This window comes from Marmota flaviventris, chromosome 8 (assembly GCF_047511675.1).
Source record: "Marmota flaviventris isolate mMarFla1 chromosome 8, mMarFla1.hap1, whole genome shotgun sequence".
Classification (NCBI taxonomy): Eukaryota; Metazoa; Chordata; class Mammalia; order Rodentia; family Sciuridae; genus Marmota; species Marmota flaviventris.
The window spans coordinates 130,629,150-130,649,296 of record NC_092505.1 but is presented as its reverse complement, the minus strand read 5'-3'; the positions used below and the strand labels follow the sequence as shown (position 1 = coordinate 130,649,296).

At 35.8% G+C, this 20,147-nt stretch overlaps 1 protein-coding gene across 1 annotated transcript in view; it reads left to right on the top strand.

The window, feature by feature from the left end:
- Positions 1–20,147, top strand: part of Nek11 (NIMA related kinase 11) — a 337,064-nt gene that overhangs the window by 56,143 nt on the left and 260,774 nt on the right. Inside the window, exon 3 of the mRNA XM_027933893.2 lies at positions 17,049–17,214. Within this exon, the coding sequence (XP_027789694.2) occupies positions 17,049–17,214 (166 nt within the window). The remainder of the gene's footprint in view (positions 1–17,048; positions 17,215–20,147) is intronic.

The window sequence follows — 20,147 nt, the reverse complement described above, 5'->3', positions numbered from 1 at the left end:
TTCCCAGGTTTTTTTTTTTTTTTGAGGCTATTGTGAAAGGGGTAGTTTTCCTAATTTCTCTTTCAGTGGATTCATTGCTGATGTATAGGAATGCATTTGATTTGGGGTGTTGATTTTTTATCCTGCTATTTTGCTGAATTCACTTATTAGTTCTAGAAGTTTTCTGGTGGAATTTTTGGATCTTCTAGATATAGAATCATGTCATCAGCAAATAGTGATAGTTTGAGTTCTTCTTTACCTATTTAATTTCTTTCTTTTGTTTAATTGCTCTGGCTAGAGTTTCAAGGATGATGTTGAATGGAAGTGGTGAAAGAGTACATCCTTGTCTTGTTCCAGTTTTTAGAGGAATGCTTTCAATTTTTCTCCATTTAGAAAGATGCTGGTCTTGGGTTTAGCATATATAGCTTCTACAATGTTGAGGTATTTTCCTCTTACTATCCCTAGTTTTTCTAAAGCATTTTGAACATGAAGATGTGCTGTATTTTGTCAAATGCTTTTTCTGCATCTATTGAGATGATCATATGATTCTTGTTTTTTAAGTCTATTAATATGATGAATCACGTTTATTGATTTCCTTATGTTGAACCAATCCTGCATCTCTGGGATGTATCCCACTTGATTGTGGTGCACTATCTTTTTAATATGCTTTTGTATGCAACTTGCTGGAATTTTATTGAGAATTTTTAAATCTATTAATCAGGGATATTGGTCTTAAATTTTCTTTCCTTGATGTGTCTTTGTCTGGTTTTGGTATTAGGGTGATATTAGCCTCATAGAATGAGTTTGGAAGGGTTCCCTTTCTTTCTATTTCATGTAATACTTTGAGGAGTATTGGTGTTAATTTTCTTTGAAATTCTTGTAGAACTTGGCTGAGAATCCATTTAGTCCTGGGCTTTTCTTGGTTAGACTTTTGATGGCATTTTCTATTTAATTACTTGAAATTGATCTGTTTAAAACATGTATGACCTCCTCATTCAGTTTGTGTAGATCATATAGACATATATAAACATATAGAAATTTGTTTATGTGTTTGATATTTTCTATTCTATTAGAGTATAAATTTTCCAAATAATTTCTAATTTTTGTTTTTCAGACATGTCCATTGTAATATTTCCTTCTTCATCTTGTATTTTAGTAATTAGAGTTTTCTCCCTTTTTATCTTCATTAACATGGCTGACAATTTATCTATTTTATTTATTTTTTCAAAGAACCAACTTTTTGTTTTGAAATTTTTCAATTATTTCTTTTGTTTCAATTTCATTAATTTCATCTCTGATTTTTATTATTTTCTGTCTTCTACTGCTTTTGGTATTTATTTGTTCTTTTTCTCCTAGGGCTTTGAGATGTAGTGTTAGGTCATTTATTTGTTGACTTTTTATTCTTCTAATGAATGCACTCAATGCAATAAATTTTCCTTTTAGTACTACCTTCATAGTGTCCCAAAGATTTTGATATGTTGTATCAATGTTCTCTTTACCTCGAAGAATTCTTTTTATTTCATCCTTGATTTATTTACTATCCATTCATCATTCAATTGTATATTATTTAATCTCCATTTGTTACAGTAGCTTCTATTTTTATTTTATTATTGATTTGTAATTTCATTCCACTGTGGTCTGATAGAATGAAGGGTATTATCTCTTTTCTTTTTTGTATTTACTAAGAGTTGCTTTATGGCATAAGGTATGTTTTATTTTAGAGAAGAAGCCATATGCTGCTGAGAAGAAAGTATATTTCTCATTGACTAATGAAATTCTATGTATGTATGTTAAGTCTAAATTATTGATTGTATTATTTAGTTGTATAGTCTCCTTATTTAGTTTTTGTTTGGAAGATCTGTCCAGTAGTGAGAGAGGTGTGTTAATCCAGTATTATTGTAGTGTGGTCTATTTGACTCTTGAGATTGAGAAGGGTTTGTTTGATGAACATAGATGCTCCATTGTTTGGGGCATAAATATTTATAATTATTATGTCCTGCTTATGTATACTTTTCTTAATAAGTATGAAATGTCCTTCTTTGTCTCTTCTGATTAACTTTGGTTTGAAGTCCACTTTATCTGAAATGAGAATGGAAACCCCTGCTTGTTTACACAATCCATATTAGTGATAAGTTTTTCCTATCAATTCACCTTCAGTCTGTGGATGTCTTTACCTATGAGATGAGTCTTTTCAAGACAGCATATTGTTGGGTCTTGTTTTTTAATCCAATCTACCAGTCTATGTGTTTTGATTGATGAGTTTAGGCCATTAACATTCAAGGTTATTATTGAGATATGATTTGTATTCCTTGACATTTTGATATATTTCTGTTTTTGATTTGTCTTAGTTTCTCATTTGGTTTAATGTCCCTTTAGTGTAGATCCTCCCTTTGTTGGTTTTTACCTTTTTTTCACTTCATCCTTATAGAATATTTTGTTGAGAATGTTCTATAGTGTAGGCTTTCTATTTGTGAATTCTTTTAATTTTTGTTTATCATGGAAGGTCTTAATTTCATCTTCAAATCTGAAACTTAATTTTGCTGGATACAAAATTCTGGGTTGGCATCTGTTTTATTTTAGAGCTTGAAATATATTATTCCAGGATCTCCTAGCTTTGAGGTCTGGGTTGAGAAATCATTTGAGATCTAAATTGTTTTCCCTCTATATATAATTTGACTTTTTTCCTCTCACAGCCTTTAAGATTTTATCTTTATTATCTGTGTTAGTCATTCTCATTATATTGTGTGATGGTGTGGGTCTGCTGTAATTTTGTACATTTGGGGTCCAGTAATTTTGTACATTTGGGATATTCTATTTGATCTTCCATACCATTCTTTAGGTTTGGGAAGTTTTTTGCTGTTATATGATTGAAAATATTGTGCATTCCTTTTTCTTTTCTGTTCCTTCAGCCATTCCAATTACTCTTAAATTTGGCCTTTTCATGTTATCCCATAATTTTTGGATGTTCTGTACATGGTTTCTTACCATCTTCTCTGCATGGTCAACTTTACTTTCAAGATTATATATTTTTCTTCATTGTCTGTGATTTTGTCTTCTAAGTGGTCTAATCTGTTGGTGATGCTTTCTATTGAATTTATAATTTTGTTTACTGATTCCTTCATTTTGAGGATTTCTGCTTGATTATTCTTTCACAATCTCTCACTCTTTATTGAAGTGATCTTTCACTTCCTGTATTTTTTCTTTGATTTCATTCCTTAAGTATAAGTATCCTTTACTTCACATACCAATTTAACTAAATACAATCTGAACTCTTTCTTGGATATTTCTTCTACTGTGTTATCAGTGGCTTCTGTTGTTGAAGCATCTTGGTTTCTTTGGGCTGCTTTATTCTCTTGTTTTTTTTTTTCATGTTATTAGTGTGTTTTCCCATTTAGAAGTATGGACCTAAGGCAGCATAAGTTCTACCATGTATACCTATAGTGTCTCTGAAGGTTTCCAGTTCCTCACCTTTAATGGTGAGACCAATATCAACAGCACCCAGTGTATACAATATATAGCCTTAAACCTAATAGCTCCCACTGAGGTGCCTATTGCTTTCTCACATTAAACCAAATGATGAGTGCATTAACTATCTATAGTAGAAACAGAAAATTTGTTAAAATGGTTTAAAATTTCAAATGTTGGATGAGAGAACAGAGGTAGCATAGTATGCTATATTCGCATGGGAGAAGAGAGAAGCTAGAAATAAAATTCACAGGAAGAGTAGAAGAGGAGCCAATAGAGATTGAATGTTGATTGGAGAAAAGTTGGAAAGAAAATCCAAGAAAATAGATAAGAGAGAGGAAGAATATGAACAATGAGAAAAAAGTTAAAGACATAAGAATACAACAAAAATGTAAAACACCATTTATATATTATTGTCCTCCACACACTTATATGGTAGAGATATTAGAGAATCAAAGAATAAAATAAATCTTGCTGGAAATTTGAACTGTCTCTATCAGTGTTCAACATTTTCTCAGCCCTGTCTCTGACGTCTCTGGGGATCACCAAATCCAGATCAGCCTTCACAAATTAAGTCTCTATCTCACCAATCTGGGCTTCAGATACCTCAGACTCAGCCACACTGCAGTCCCAAGATCTCAACACTGCTCCTCCTTGCAGAGAGACCACTAGGGATACACTCATGCAAAGGAGCAACCCTGAGATTCAGCAGCAAGATAAGGGCCACCAGCACTCTCAGCAGGAAAACCCCAGGCTCCTCCAAACCTGCAGGCACCCCCACACTGGACATGCAGATCCAGGCTAGAGTCCCCAGACAGAGGTTGATAAACCTGCTGGCACCCAGGCCCCAGGCCTCAGCCCTTGGCTTGTGTTCCAAAATGGGGGCAGCCACATGCAACCAAACCGGGAGTCTCCCCTGCAACAGTCTCCTAGCCCGTGGTAGCTGCAGTAGTGGCAGTGGTTGTTGGCAGCAGACAGTGGGTCAGCAGCAGCTGTGGGAGCAGCATCATAAGCGATCTCCGGGGTCAGCATCAGTGTTGGCTTCATTTGCATCTGGGGGCAGTGGTGTCTTCTTTGGCAGCAACAGGTAGTTGCAGCTGCAAGGGCAGCAGCACTCAAAAAGAAGACCTCCAGGCTACCCCAGGCTGGCAGCAGCGGAATCAGAGGCAGCAGGGATGGCAATAGCAGTGTAGGCAGCACTTGATTGACAGGAGACTTCCATTCAGTGGCAGCGATCATGGAGGTAGCATCACAAGTACTGAGTTGGCGGAGACCATGCCCAGAGTAGAAACCTTAGGCACTACAGTGGCATATGTGGCAGTTGCATCCTCTGCCTGCTTTTGAAAACTTGACTGAAGAACTGCTTGGAAGGGCACCTTCCTCTAATCCACCATCTTCTTTCTCGTGCATAAAGAAAACTTTTAGAGTGGAAAGTAGAATGGAGTTCCAGAAATCTCTTTCATGAGGGGAATCCATTTTTTTTTTTTTTTGCTAAAAGGAGAGGGGAGGGCATTGTTCTCATGAACTCTTTCATGAGATAGTTTTTTGAAAGCTATGCTGTAGAAGTGGGTGAGGAAATCACTGCCTTGTAGTGAGTGTACAAATATACAGACACTTTCAACACAACCAGAGCAAATGCTAGCTTTTTATTATATTTACTTATTATATTATTATGCTTTTTTTAACTTTTGTTTATCATGGAAGGTTTTTATTTCATCATCAAATCTAAAGCTAATTTTGCTTAAATCAAAGGCATTTCTGAATATCAATGATAAATCTTCTGAAAGGGAAATGAGGAAAACTACCACAGTTAAAATAGCCTCAAAACAAAACAAAAAAACTTGGGAATCAATTTAACGAAGGATGTGAAAGACTTCTACAATGAAAACTACAGAATGCTAAAGAAAGAAATTAAAGAAGAACTCAGAACATGGAAAGATCTACCTTGTTCTTGGATAGGCAGAATTAATATTGTCAAAATGACCATACTACCAAAAGAACTATACAGATTTAATGCAATTCCAATCAAAATCCCAATGACATTTCTCACAGAAATAAAAAAAAAGCAGTCATGAAATTCAACCAGAAAAATAAGAGACCCACAATAGGTAAAGCAATTCTTAGCAAGATGAATGAAGCAGGTTGCATCACATCACAGTACCAGACCTTAAATCATACTACAGAGCAATAGTAACAAAAACAGCATGGTATTGGCACCAAAATAGACTTGTAGACCAATTGTACAGAATAGAAGACACAGAGAGAAACCCACTTAATTTCAGTTATTTTATATTACTCAAAGGCGTCAAAAACATACTTTGGAGAAAAGGTAGCCTCTTCAACAAATGGTGCTGGAAAAACTGGAAATCCATTAGCAACAAAATGAAATTAAGCCTCTGTCTGTCACCATGCACAAAACTCAACTCAAAGTGGATCAAAGACCTAGGAATTAAACCAGAGACACTGCATCTAATAGAAGAATAAGTAGGCCCAAATCTCCATCATGTCAGATTAAGCCCAGCTTCCTTAATAAGACTTTTATAGTGAAAGAATTAGAATCAAGAATCAATAAATGTGATGGATTCAAATTAAAAAGCTTATTCTCAGCAAAAGAAACAGTCAGTGAGGTGAATAGAGAGCCTACAATTTGGGAACAAATTTTTACCACTTGCATGTCAAATAGAGCACTAAACTCTAGGATATAAAAAGAACTAAAAAATCTTAACACACACACACACACACACACAAACAGATAACCCAATCATTAAATGGGCTAAGGAACTGAACAGACACTTCTCAGAAGAAGATATACAATCAATCAACAGATATATGAAAAAACATTCAATATCTCTAGCAATTAGATAAATGCAAATCAGAACTACTCTTTAAGATTTCATCTCACTCTAGTCATAATGGCAGCTATTAAGAATACAAACAACAATAAGTGTTGACGAGTATTGGGGGAAAAGGCATGCATACAGTGCTGGTGGGACTGGAAATTGGTGCAGCAAATATGGAAAGCAGTATGTAGAATCCTCAGAAAACTGGGAATGGAACCACCATTTGACCCAGCTATCCCACTCCTCTGTCTATACCAAAAGGACTTAAAAACAGCATACCACAGGGACACAACCATATCAATGTTTATAGCAGCACAATTCACAATAGCTAAACTGTGGAACCAAACAAGATGCCCTTCAGTAGATGAATGTATAAAGAAAATGTGGTATATATACACAATGAAATATTATTCAGCATTAAAAGAGAATAAAATCATGGCATTTGCAGGTAAATGGATGGAGTTGGAGAATATAATGCTAAGTGAAGTTAGCCAATCCCCCAAACCAAATGCCGAATGTTTTCTCTGATTTAAGGATGCTGATTCATAATGTGATGGTGGGGGGTGGGAGTGGGGTGAGTGAGGAGGTGGGGAATGGGAGGATTAGAAGAACTCAGCTGTGTATCCATTTTGGTCCTGTGTATCCATTTGGTCTTGGTTGTTAGGCTTCTGTTTATGTCTTCTATTTCATCTCTTGATATTGGTTTGTTTAAATTGTGTACATTATCCTGATTCAATTTGGGCAAATAATATAGCTTAAGAAATTTTTCGATGCCTTCAATATCTTCTATTTTCTTGGAGTATAAGTTTTAAAAATAATTTCTAATTATCTTCTGTATTTCTATAGTATCTGTTGTGATATTAAATTTTCATCATGTACATTAGTAATTTGAGTTTTCTCTCTCCTTCTCTTTGTTAGCATAGCTAAGGGTCTGTCAATTTTGTTTATTTTTTCAAAGAACCAAATTTTTGTTTTGTACATTTTTTCAGTTGTTTCTTTTGTTTCAATTTCATTTATTTCAGCTCTGATTTTAATTATTTCCTGGCTTCTACTGCTTTTGGTGTTGAATTGTTCTTCTTTTTCTAGGGCTTTGAGATGTGATGGTAGGTCATTTATTTGTTGACTTTTTCTTCTTTTAAGGAATCAACTCTATGCAATGAACTTTCCTCTTAGTACTGCTTTCATAGTGTCCCAGAGATTTTGATATATTGTATCTATGTTCTCATTTACCTCTAAGAATTTTTAATCTCCTCCTTTGTGTCTTTTGCAACCCATTGTTCATTCAGTAGCATATTTTGTAGTCTCCAAGTGTTGGAATAATTTTTATTTTTATTTTTTTCATTGATTTCTAATTTCATTCCATTATGATCTGATAAAATGCATAGTAGTATTTCTACTTTTTTGTATTTGCTAAGAGTTGCTTTTTGGCATATTAAATGATATATTTTAGACAAAGATCATGTATTGCTGAGAAGAAAGTGTATTCGTTTAATGAAGGATGAAATATTCTATATATATCAGATAAATCAATATTATTGATTGTATTATTGAGCTCTATAGTTTCTTTATTCAACTTTTGTTTGGAAGATCTATTCAGTGGTGAGAGAGGTGTGTTAAATTCACCCAGAATTATTGTGTTGTGATCAATTTGATTCTTGAACTCGAGAAGAATTTGTTTGATGAACATAGCTTATCCATTTTGGGGGGCATATATTTTTATAATTGTTAAGTCTTGTTGGTATATGGTTCCCTTGAGCTGTATATAGTGTCCTTCTTTATCCTTTTTGATTAACTTTGGTTTGGAGTCTACTTTGATATGAGGATGGAAACCCCTGCTTGCTTCCCCAGTCCATGTGTGTGGTATGATTTTTCCCAACGTTTCACCTTCAGTCTTTGGATGTCTTTTTCCTATGTGATGAGTCTCCTGGAGGAAGCATATTGTTGGTCTTTTTTAAAAATTCAATCTGCTATCCTAAGTCTTTTGATTGGTGAGTTTAGGCCATTAACATTCAGGGTTATTATTGAGACATGCTTTGATTCCCAGCCATATTTGTTTATTTTTGTAATTTAACTTGACTTGTTTTCTTCTTTGATTAGTTTTTCCTTTAGGGTACTTCCTCCTTCTGCTGATTTTCTTTGTTGTCTTTTATTTCCTCTTCATAGAATATTTTGCCAAGTATGTTTCCTAGTGCTGGTTTTCTAGCTTTAAGTTCTTTTAACTTTTGTTTATCATGGAATGTTTTTATTTCATCATCAGATATAAAGCTTAATTTTGCTGGATACAAGATTCTTGGTTTGCATCCATTTTCTTTCAGAGCTTGATATATGTTGTTCCAGAATCTTCTAGCTTTCAGGGTCTGTGTTGAAAAATCTGCTGTTATCCTAATTGGTTTTCCCCTATATGTAATTTGATTCCTTTCTCTTGTGGCTTTTAAAATTCTCTCCTTATTCTGTATGTTGGATGTTTTCATTATAATGTGCCTTGGTGTTGCTTTGTTGTGATTTTATATATTTGGCGTCCTGTAGTCTTCTTGAATTTGGTTTCCAGTTCATTCTTCATGTTTGGAAAGTTTTCTGATATTATTTCATTGAATAAATTGTTCATTCCTTTGGTTTGGAACTCTATGCCTTCCTCTATCCCAATAACCCTGAAATTTGGTCTTTTTATGCTATCCCATATTTCTTGAATGTTCTGCTCATGGTTTCTTACCATTTTTCACTGTGTGCTCTACATTTTTTTCAAGAATTTTGTCTTCATTGTCTGAGGTCCTGTCTTCCAAATAGTCTACTCTGTTGGTGATGCTCTCAATCGAACTTTTAATTTGGTTTATTGTTTCTTTCATTTCAAGGATTTCTGGTTTTTTGTTTGTTTGTTTGTTTTTAGAACCTCTATTCCCTGTTGAGGTGATCTTTTGCTTCTTGTATTTGTTTATGTAGCTCCTTGTTAAAATGATCTTTTACTGCCTATATTTGCTCTCTTATATCTTTCTTCAGTTCACAGAACATTTTAGTCACATTCATCCTGAACTACTTCTATGTCATTTCTTCTGCTGTGGTTGCCATCTAATAATGTGGTATCTTGATTTGTTTGGGGCACTTTCTTCCCTTGTCTTTTCATGTTGCTCATGTGTCTTCCCTTCTAGCTCTGTGGGTCTTGGGTGTTATTGTTTTTACCCTGTAGGTTTGTAGTGTTCCTGTAGGGTTCCAAAATCTCTCTTATGTAGGGAAGGACAATGTTAATGGATCCTAAAATCAACAATATACCACCTATGAACAATTCGTTGCTATTAAGTCACATACAGTTTGGTCACAATGTACAGAATTGTTGGATTTGATTATTATCTTTAATATAATCAGTAGGTGTGTAAAAGGGTTTACTGTTTCTGACTGTGACAATGAACTGGAGGTGAGGCGTAGGATGATATGCTGAGGAGGTAGGATGTGAGGATATAGAGTTAATATATCTTAGGAAGTTTGAAAGAGAAATCTTACAAAGAGGATTAGTGGCAAGAGAATAGACAAGAAGTAGTTTTGGGTAGACAAGTATGTGGGAAGACAGTAGAGTACATAAAACAAAACATATATATTTAGAATAAAAGATGTTAAAATAGTAAAGATTGGAGGGGAAAAGAAAAATAAAAGAAAAAAAAGGGCATATACAGCACCTCTATATTATATTATTCAGATGTCCCAGTCCTCAAAAATCCTGATTTATGCAAAGTTCTTGGTTTCACATGTGTTGGGGATATGAGGGTGGGAGGATAGAGGGGGAGAAGAAAAAAGAGAAAAAAAAATCTCGAAGGAAGAAACCAGGATTGTTGATAGTTTTAGAGATTCATATCTTTTCTGTTTCACTTCTCATCCAATAGGTGGTGTTGTCTGTTATTAGTTGGTATCTCCACCCTCTGGACGGTGAAGGTAACCAGGGTGGGAAGGCTGGTCCTGGTTCAGGACACCTGGAAGTGAGAAGTGGCATCTGCCAGTCCCTTCAGGGAGACTGCACCTCAATGGTCTCTTTTTGACTTGAGTCTTATATGACTTGAGTGCCCAGTCCTATCTCCCTATCTTGCCTGAGGATTTCCCAGTTCCTTGTCTCTCTGTTAGTCTCCAGACTTTTGCCCAGTTTCCCTCTCCCTTAGCAGTTCTCAATTAAAGGAACGCTCTCCCCAGGGGTCCCGTAGGTAGCGCCCTGGTCGTACAGCACACCTGTCTCACTGAGAGCTGTTTTGAGTTGATCATCTACTGTGCTGGATTCCCACTGCTGGGAAGAGGGGGGTGTTGGAAATCAGGTACCTGGCCAGCTGGGGTTCCAATCTGGGAGCTTCCCCTATCAAACATCATGAGGAAGGTGGGCCAAGATAGAGGCAGTCGGTTTCCAGCGCCGGGGTGTCAGGTGGGGTGGGGGAAGCTGGGCGATGGCATTGTGTTGAGGGTATGTAGCAGTTGAGTGACCTGCGTGGGAATTCTGCAGTGGTGCTGATAGGTGATCCTGCTAAGGTGCTCTCAAACCCTGCAGAACTTCGGGAGTTGGATATCAGGAGTTGAGAGTCCTGCTGGAATGCTGAGGCCCAGAGCCCTATGCGAGGGCACAGTGCTGGTGATTTCTGCACGAGAGCAGCGGTATTGGGGTCCTCTATCGCTCTCAACATGCAGTATTTCTACTAGGTGAGATCTAGTTCACAGAGTGACACAGAATGCTGCCTCCCTCTGGCCCACCATCTTGGATTCTAGAGGATTAATATTTATATATATAAAGAATTGAAAAACTTTACACACACAAAAAAAATCAAATACCCCAATTAATAAATGGGAAAATGAATTAGATACTTTTCAAAAGAAGAAATACAAATGGCCAACAAATACATGAAAATGTTCAACATCATTAGCAATTAGGGAATTAGGGAAATGCAAATCAAAATTACATTGAAACTTATTTCATTTCACACCAATCAGAATGAAAGTCATCAAGAATACAAATAATAATAAAATTCTGGAGAGGATATGGAGAAAATGGAACACTCTTATACTGTTGATGGGACTATAAATTAGTTCAATCACTGTGGAAGTCAGTATGGAAGTTCCTCACAAGACTAGGCATGGAACTATATGACCTAGCTATACCACCCCTTGGTATTTATCCTGAAGAATTAAAATCATCATACTACAGTGATACATTCATACTCATATTTGTTGCAGTACAATTCACAATAGCCAAACTATGGAACCAGACTAAGAATTCATCAATAGATGAATGTATAAAGAAAATGTGCTATATATGCACAATGGAGTTTTATTCAGCCATAAAGAAGAATGAAATTATGTCATTTGCAGGAAAATGGGTGGAACTATAGAGACCATTGTTAAGTGAAATAAGCCAAATACAGAAGATCAAGGAAAATGTTTTCTCCCATATATGGAAGCTAGAGAGTAAAAAGGAAAAGAAAGATGGAGGCAGGTCTCATGAATATCAAAAGGAGATAAGTAGAGATAAGGGACCGATAGGGGAGTGAGGAGGTCAGTGCTAGAGAATGATACTGGCCAAATTATATTGTTATATTTTGTAAAAGTAAGACTAAGTAACAATAAATCCCATCATTATGTACAGCTATAATGTGTCAAATAAAAACATAGAAAAATACCCTATGGCTTTGCCTTAAATGAGTACAGTAGCTGCTGATCACATTAGATTATAGTTCTGAAATCAGACAAACTTCAGATATTTTTTCAATTTGAAGTTTTCAATACAAACATACATATTCATGTATCCATGTGCATTTATCTGTTTGTTTAATAGTCATTCTGCCTAAGAACACACAAAGTAGGGATCATGAATGCCTGATGCCCACTGCAGTGTAGACATACTGTTGGTATTTCCTGGTATATATATGAAATGAATAGATGTTGATGGTTGGGTCACAGGGGAAGAGACCATGGATAGTTCTCTTTAAATTTTTACTGGAAAAACTTCCATTCCTACCAACTGACTGACCCTCACTGAAATAACCATGGCTAATAGGATGTCATTCCCATCTCTAGTATTCCAGTGAGGTTCACCATGAGATATTAGATATTTTAAAGTCCTCTTAGACCTATCTGCTTACATGCCCCTTGACCTTTCTAAAGCTCTTACCCCTTGCTGGATACAAGAAATTATAGGGGTTCTGTTGTTTTCTCTGCACTATTTGGAAAGAGAACATAGGTCTTTTGTTCTGAAATCCTCCTATCCATCTTGGTGTTCTCTGCCTTGCTCCTCTCTAGACCTGGCCTATAAAACAACAACTACTTTCAAGGACTAATTTTCAATATCCAGGTTATAGAATCAGCCTAGGTGTCTGTCAACAGATGAATAAAGAAAATGTGGTATATAAATCCAATGGAGTTTTATTTATCTCAAACAAGAATAAAAGTATACCATTTGTAGGAAACTGGATGGATTTGGAGAGTATCGTGTTAAGCAAAATAAGCCAGAGTCAGAAAGATAAGTGTCATATGTTTTGTTTATATGTGGGAAGCTAGAGGGGAAAAAAAGAGGGATTGGCATGAAAGTAGAAAGGAAACCATTGGGGTAAAGGAAGGGGATGAATTGGAGAGAAGAAGGAAGAAACAGGTGCAGTACTAGGGATTGAAACCAATCAAATTATGTTATATACATGTATGAATATGCCACAATAAAACTTACCACTCTATATAATTAATATGCACCACTACCAACAAAAAGAACCTAATTTCTTCTCTGCTTTCTGACCCTCTTGCTTTCCTCTGGTCTGGAGGTGTCTGTCAACAGATGACTAGATAAAGAAAATGTGGTATAAAAACACAATGGAGTTGTGTTTTTTTATTTTTTAAAATTTCTTAGTGGTGGATAGCAAGAATTCTCATCCATTGGTTAAGTGTTCCTCCAGGTTTCTCTTTTGCTTTTCCTTTTTTTTTTTTCATTGAACCCAGGGATTTGTGCATGCTAGGCAGGCACTCTACCAACTGAGCCATATCCCCAGCCCTAGCAGGTTTCTCTTTTATAGCAGTATCTATTATACTGGTTGGACAGGGAGAATGTGAAAGAGTATACAGGAATTTGGGAGAAAATACCCCAGGGTTAATGTTTCAAAAATATCAACTGGGCTAATTTCAAAGGAACGGAATTAGCTGTGGTTATCCTAAATTTCCAAAGTCAGTTTACTATTGACTCTAGAAAGACAAATGCATGCCACTTGAGAAAGAAAACAGGAGGCTTGCAAAATGAGTGAGTCTCCTGAGGTGCCTGTTCTTGCTGCTGTCATGAAGTTTCTCCTGAATAGTTGAGACTGTGATAAAATAAATGTCTGTCATGTTATTTAGAAGGGGTGACAGGCTGAGAGTCATTGAGCAAGTGACAAATTGTCCTTGACTTGGTAAGCTTCCATGCTGTCTTTGGTTGATATGGATCTTGTATTGAGTGATATACAGTGAGAGTTTCTTTTGTCAGTCCAGTGACACAATTTTAGGCAAGGAAAGCATTTCTCTGTGTCAGCTAGAGATGATAATAATAGATATCACCTGCCTTAATAACCTAACTACATCTGGAAAGTTGTGGGTAAACAAGATTTTACGCTTTATCATCAGGCTTCCAGACAGGGCTCAGGTAACTGTATGTAAAAATCTCATGCTCCATTGCATAATAGTTGGTGTTTGTAAAGAAAAACAAGCATTTGTTCCTTCACAGCAAGAATATATTACAAGTTTGTGTAAGGATTTATATTATCGTGCTTAACCACTGTGACTTTTACAACTGCATGCTAGCTGGAGCACAGTAAATTACTGGAAAACCACCATGAAGCTTTGCCTGCTGTTTTGAAATCTTTAGAAGTTACAGAAAAACATAGCTTCATATGTCATTTCCATTCCCTTTGGGCATATCAACAGCCTGAGATGCCCCTCCTAATAACATGTCAAATTCTTGATAGAAGTTTTTCTACAGAATAGGTTACCAATCATGTATTTCTCTAGAATCTACTTCATTATCGAGAGGCCTAATGTACTATTTAATACCTAACAAAACCAATGTGAGCAGGGTGTGGTGATGCACACTGTAATCCCAGTGGCTTGGGAGGCTGACAGGAGGATTGTGAGTTCAAAGCCAGCCTCTGCAAAAGTGATAAGCAACTCAGGGAGACCCTGTCTCTAAATGAAATGCAAAATAGTGCTGTTGATGTGGTGCCCCTGATGTGGTTGATGAGTGCCCCTGAGTTCAATCCCTGGTACCCACCCCGACCCCAAAACAACAAAAAAACAATGTGAATGTACCTGTTAGGGGAAGGGAACCAAATGTTCCAACTTTTTAAATTGTAGTCATATTTAAAGACACCTGTAAATGGCCAAATGGAGCCTGAAGTGGATGAGTCTCCTAGCACAGAGCTACCCTTTCTATTGCAATTGACTTGCTGTTTGTGGAAGCAGCTAGTGCCTGTTGGTTGTCTTTTAGGGATGGGATGAATTCAGAATTCATCCTATCTAGGGAGAATGAAGACTAGGGAGAATATTTAAAACGAATAAGACGTTAAAGGACTCAAAATTTCAGAAAAATTTTACTTCTCAATAATGGTCATCTTCCAGTAGAAGGATTTTCTTTTCAGACACTGGAAAGCAAAAATCTAACAGCTTTTATTGGTCAGGAAAAAGGTTGTTTGCTATTCATCCAACACTAATGTAGGATAAGGGCACTTTTAAAGTTTTCCTGCTTGTGGTCTTAATTTCTAGGACAGATTTCCTAACTTAAATTTTGTTGTTGTTTTTGATCATAGATTATCACTGAGAAATAGGATGGGGGGAAGCTACAAAATAGTGTGCTGACTGCAATATTAAAGCTTTTAGGCCCTGAAGCTGACACAAGTAGCCAATTTTACCTAAGATATAAACACCTTCTACAGTAAAACAAAAAAAAAGCCTTGTTTTGAATTAATGAAAACTTTATAGAGTAATCATGTATATAATAATGGTAAGAGCCTACTTATCTAATGTGACTGGGACTGGTACTTGGTTGACTAGAGGAAACAATTTTAAAATGACATGATTAATTAAGATATCAATTTAAATCATATGCTACATTTTCTCTAATTTTTTGATGTACAGCCAACATCTAATGTCCTCTGATTTGAGTGCCCTTCAACTATTTGCATAAACCACATCCATAATATATTAATTAAGTTTTCCAGATTGATCTTCTATAATGTGGAATGAGAATTTAGCAATCTGAACTCATAATACTGGATTTTTACATGTTTAACCAACTTTTTAGAACTGTTTTGCCAATTACTTGACAGCAATTTTTTTCAATTTGTCAGTCGAGTCTTTTGGTAAACATTTGATTTGTTAGTTTTCCTGTCAAAGATAACTGATATGTCATCAGTTTATATAGTATGTAAGTCATAAATTTATAATACTAAGCACACTTGGCATAAACAGACATAAACACAATGATTTGGGTAAGCACAGACCTCAACTGGAAGGGCAGAAGTACATAGGTGTGCAGAGAAGCAACTAGCCATGGGTACTCCCTATGGCAAGGGCAGGGTGAGCACTTGTTATACATGACTGGAGACTGATAGAAAATTTCTGAATTTGTTAAAGGGCCTTTAATTAAGAGAGTTTCTGCTATAAATACATTTTAATTAATATGCATATGTAGTATCTCTTAAAGAACATTTAAAAAATGTTTGCTAGTATAGGTCCTACAGAATTTGCTGTAATGAACAACCAAAGCTCACTTATAATCAGCAGAACTTGTCTGTATATACATAATTGGTGTTCTGAAGTACTTCCTCCAGCAATCTAGTTTACACTCTGGTACTATAATTGGTTTGTTCATCAGAAGTTTTTTCTTAGATGAGAATAGATAATGTTTTGGTCCAATTCTCATTGAGTATCACAATTTTTAAATTAATGATTTGGAATTTTAATGAACTATTTTATTTATATATGCTAGAGATCCTAAATACTCCTATCAGTGTTTTCAGTTAACATTTCTTTCTCCTAAATACTGGTAGCAATAAAGCTTGATATATCAAGAATAGTTTTAAAGTGAAAATAAGTAAATATTGTTTTCCTACTGATAGAGGTGTATGTGTGTATATATGTGTATGTGTTTATACATAGACAGAAGGAGACCCAGAAAGAGGCAAAGAGAATGACACAGAGATGACAAAGAAAAAAGTCATACAGAGAGACAGTTTTAGATATTATATATTTATATGTATTTATATTTTTAATAAAAATGTTTATATTTATATTATATATAATCAAATCTATTATATTATAATTATATAAATTGGTATATATTTTATATATAGTACATATATTTATATATAAATGATGCATATATATGGATATAAGAGAAAGTGACAGAAACAGAGAAGGTAGAGTCAGAGAAAAAAATTAAAAAGCAGAGGAAAATGAGGCAGAAATAAGATGTAAGCAACAGAAACAGAGACCATGAGAGAGACTAAGTGAAACCAAACCCTCTAGTGAGACAGAAGAGCCACCCCAGCAATGTTGCTCAAGACTAGCTTCATATCTGCCCTCTACCGAATTGGATGTATGTAAGTTAGAGGCCTTGGGGAGACCATGTCACTGACCAGGACAGGGAAGCAGGCCCAGGGCTCACCAGGAGACAGTATCATAACAACACTAGACCTACATCCTGGGCATTAATTAGGTCGTTCTGTACCACTTGCTCATATGTGTTAAATGTGTTTTCCAACTCTGAATGTATTTAAAATGTTTTGGCTGCAGAAAGGTACTAAAAGAAATCTCTGTTGGAGAGTTAAATCCAAATGAGACTGTGCAGGCCAATTTGGAAGCCCAGCTCCTTTCCAAGCTGGACCATCCAGCCATTGTCAAGTTCCATGCAAGTTTTGTGGAGCAAGATAATTTCTGCATTATCACGGAGTACTGTGAGGTGAGACTCTTCTTCTCTCTTGGAAATGTTAATAAAAGTCTGTTGCATAGTCAAAAACCTTATATAAAGAGCCATCTGGTCAATTATCAAACTATAAGTTAAACTATAAAGACTTGGAATCTCATGTCTTGGAGCTAAGAATAATCATCTCTAAGTAACTGACAAAATTCCTTTTAAAATTTTGTTGTTATTGCTGTAAATGGGCACAATACCTTAATTTTATTTATTTATTTTTATGCGGTGCTGAGGATGGAACCTAGTACCTGACACATGGCAGACTGGCACTCTATCACTAACCACAACCCTAACTCCAACAAAAATCATTTCTAATTTCCCTTTGGAAAATTCAGTAAGAATGAATATAATTTAAGGAGAAATACATGCAGAAGACGTTTCAATATTTTTTGCAGAGGGTGTCCACCAAACCTTAGATGGACATTTAAATACCCTAACAGAGGCCTGGACAGAGCAGAGGTATATCTCCTGAGTTTTGGCTTCTAGTTTTATGGCTTATTTTATTTAATGGAAATTTGAAAATGCAAATAATGCCCCCCCCACTGCTGAAATCCTTCATATATATTGATTTATGATTTATGGCTTCAGGTATTTGCAGTTTTTCCTGCTACTCTCTGTTCTTTCCAAGTAACAGCTTTGTATTTTACCGAGCCCCAAGAAGGGGAAATTGACAACGTGTAGCTATAGTGCAGATCTGTTACTCCTGAGGGGTTAAGTCTGGGAGAGGTGGCAGGGTTGGGTTAGGCAGGAGAATATCTGAAGATAAATTACTCAAAAAGTATCTCCCAGAGTATTCTGGGAGCAAGGATTAGCCAAATGCTTCTCAGTATAATTTGGAACTGTTTAGAATGAATTTAGTCAGCTCATCACTTGGGTGTTTCTGGAACCCCAAAGAAACAATGCTGGGAAGAAAGAAGTACTTTAAAGTAGAAGTCAGGCTTTTTTGGGTCAGAAAGTTTGGAAATCCACATACAATCCGAAGGTGCCTGGTCTATCATAGGCAGGAGAAGGAAAACAAGCTCAGAAGTACAAATGGCAATGAAAACCAGCCTTGCCGGCTTTACACATCATCTGGTGTATCACCCAAAGTGAAACCAATAGCAAAATTTATTTGAATGAGTTGGAAGCATTCCAGATTTTGACCATTTTCCTTTAGATCAGCCTCCCCAGCTCAGCTTTGCTGGGTGTTTACTCACTTAGATCTTGCCCATCTTCTATTTGGAGGAAAGTGGGGAAAAAGAAGAAAACCATGTCATTTGGATATCATCTTCTCCGTTATCTAATGAACTCTTAAGAAAATCAATATGATGATGAAGTGTATCAGAGTGCTGGTGGTACTGAACAGATTTTATTGCAAATGTGCTACTAATCCATTCAAAACTATAGATATTTGCATAGGTACTGTACTATGATTCACTGGCTATAATTTTCTTCTTTAGCCCCTTTAGTTAATAAAAGTCTTATATCAGAAATAACTAACTCCAGCTGCTCATGATGAGTACTTCTACATTCACTACTACCTTAGTCTTAGTTAATCTTTCAAAGACTCTTTACTGCCTGTTCTTAAAATATTTTAAATTGTATTTGGCACTGTTCAATAAAAATTACTGTGATGCTGGAAATGATTTATATTTGTGTTGTCTAACATTAGTCATACATGGCATTTTAGGTCTTGAAGTTTGGTTAGAGCAATTGAGGTATTGTATGTTAAATTTTATTCAATTTCAAATCATTTAAATTTAAATTACCCTGTGTAGCTACTGGCTAACATATTGGACAGGTCTAGATGATATGTTATAATATTCCCTAATTTTTTTCTATTTTAATATAATTTTGAACTACCAGACAAGTTACAAGAATAACACAATATACCCCTATAGATTCTTCATCCAGATTCCCCAATTGTCATCATTTTTCTACATTTTCTTTATCATTCTATCTATTTATCTATCTGTTGTATTTACCTATTTTTTTCCTGAACCATTTGAGTATACATTTCTTATAGTTTGGCTCTTGAATGTCCCCTAAAGGCCCATGTATTAAAGACTGAGTTTCCAGCCTGTGATATTGTTAGATGATGGAACCTTAGGAGGTGGGATCTAGTAGAAATAAGTTAGGTCATTTGGGTTGTACCTTGAAGGGGATATTGGGATGTTGGTGTCCCTCCTTTCTTTTCTTCCTGGCTGCCATGAGGTGAACAGCTTTGCTCCAAATGTTTCTCCCCACCATGATGTTCCATCTCACTACAGGCTCAAAAGCAATGGAGGCAGCTGACCATGGACTAAAATCTGAAACTATGAGCAAAATAAACCTTTTCTCCTTTTAAGTTGATTTTCTTAAGTCTTTTGTCATAGTAATGGAAAGCTGAGAAGTACAAAGTTGCAGACATGATGCCTCTGTTCCCCAAATACTACTGTATCTTATAAGGCCAAGAACCTTCTCTTATATGACCACAGTTTAATGACAAAAACTTGGGAAATTAACACAGAAATAATGCGAGTATGTAATTTGGTGGTTTTGAAAGTGGGATTCCAGACCAGAATTATCAATATAACATGGGAACTTGTTAGAAATACAAATTCTTGGCCTCCAGCCCAGTCTTACTGAATCAGAAATTCTGGGGGTGAGGCTTGACCATCTGTGTTTTGACAAGCTCACCAGGTGAGTTTGAAATAAGCTAAAGTTTGAGAATCACCCATCTTATTCATAATCCCTATTCAAATTCAGCCCATTTGTTCAAATTATGTCCTTAGAAAGGACATTTCTATAAAAATGGGTTTTGTTACACAGGATGCAATCTGGAATCATCTGCTTTAATTTTAAAATGATGGTGGTTTCTATGGATTGAGCTGCATTCCCAGCAGGGATGTTGCCATGGCGATGACTGCAGGCTGCACTAGAGAACAGCTGCCGGGCTT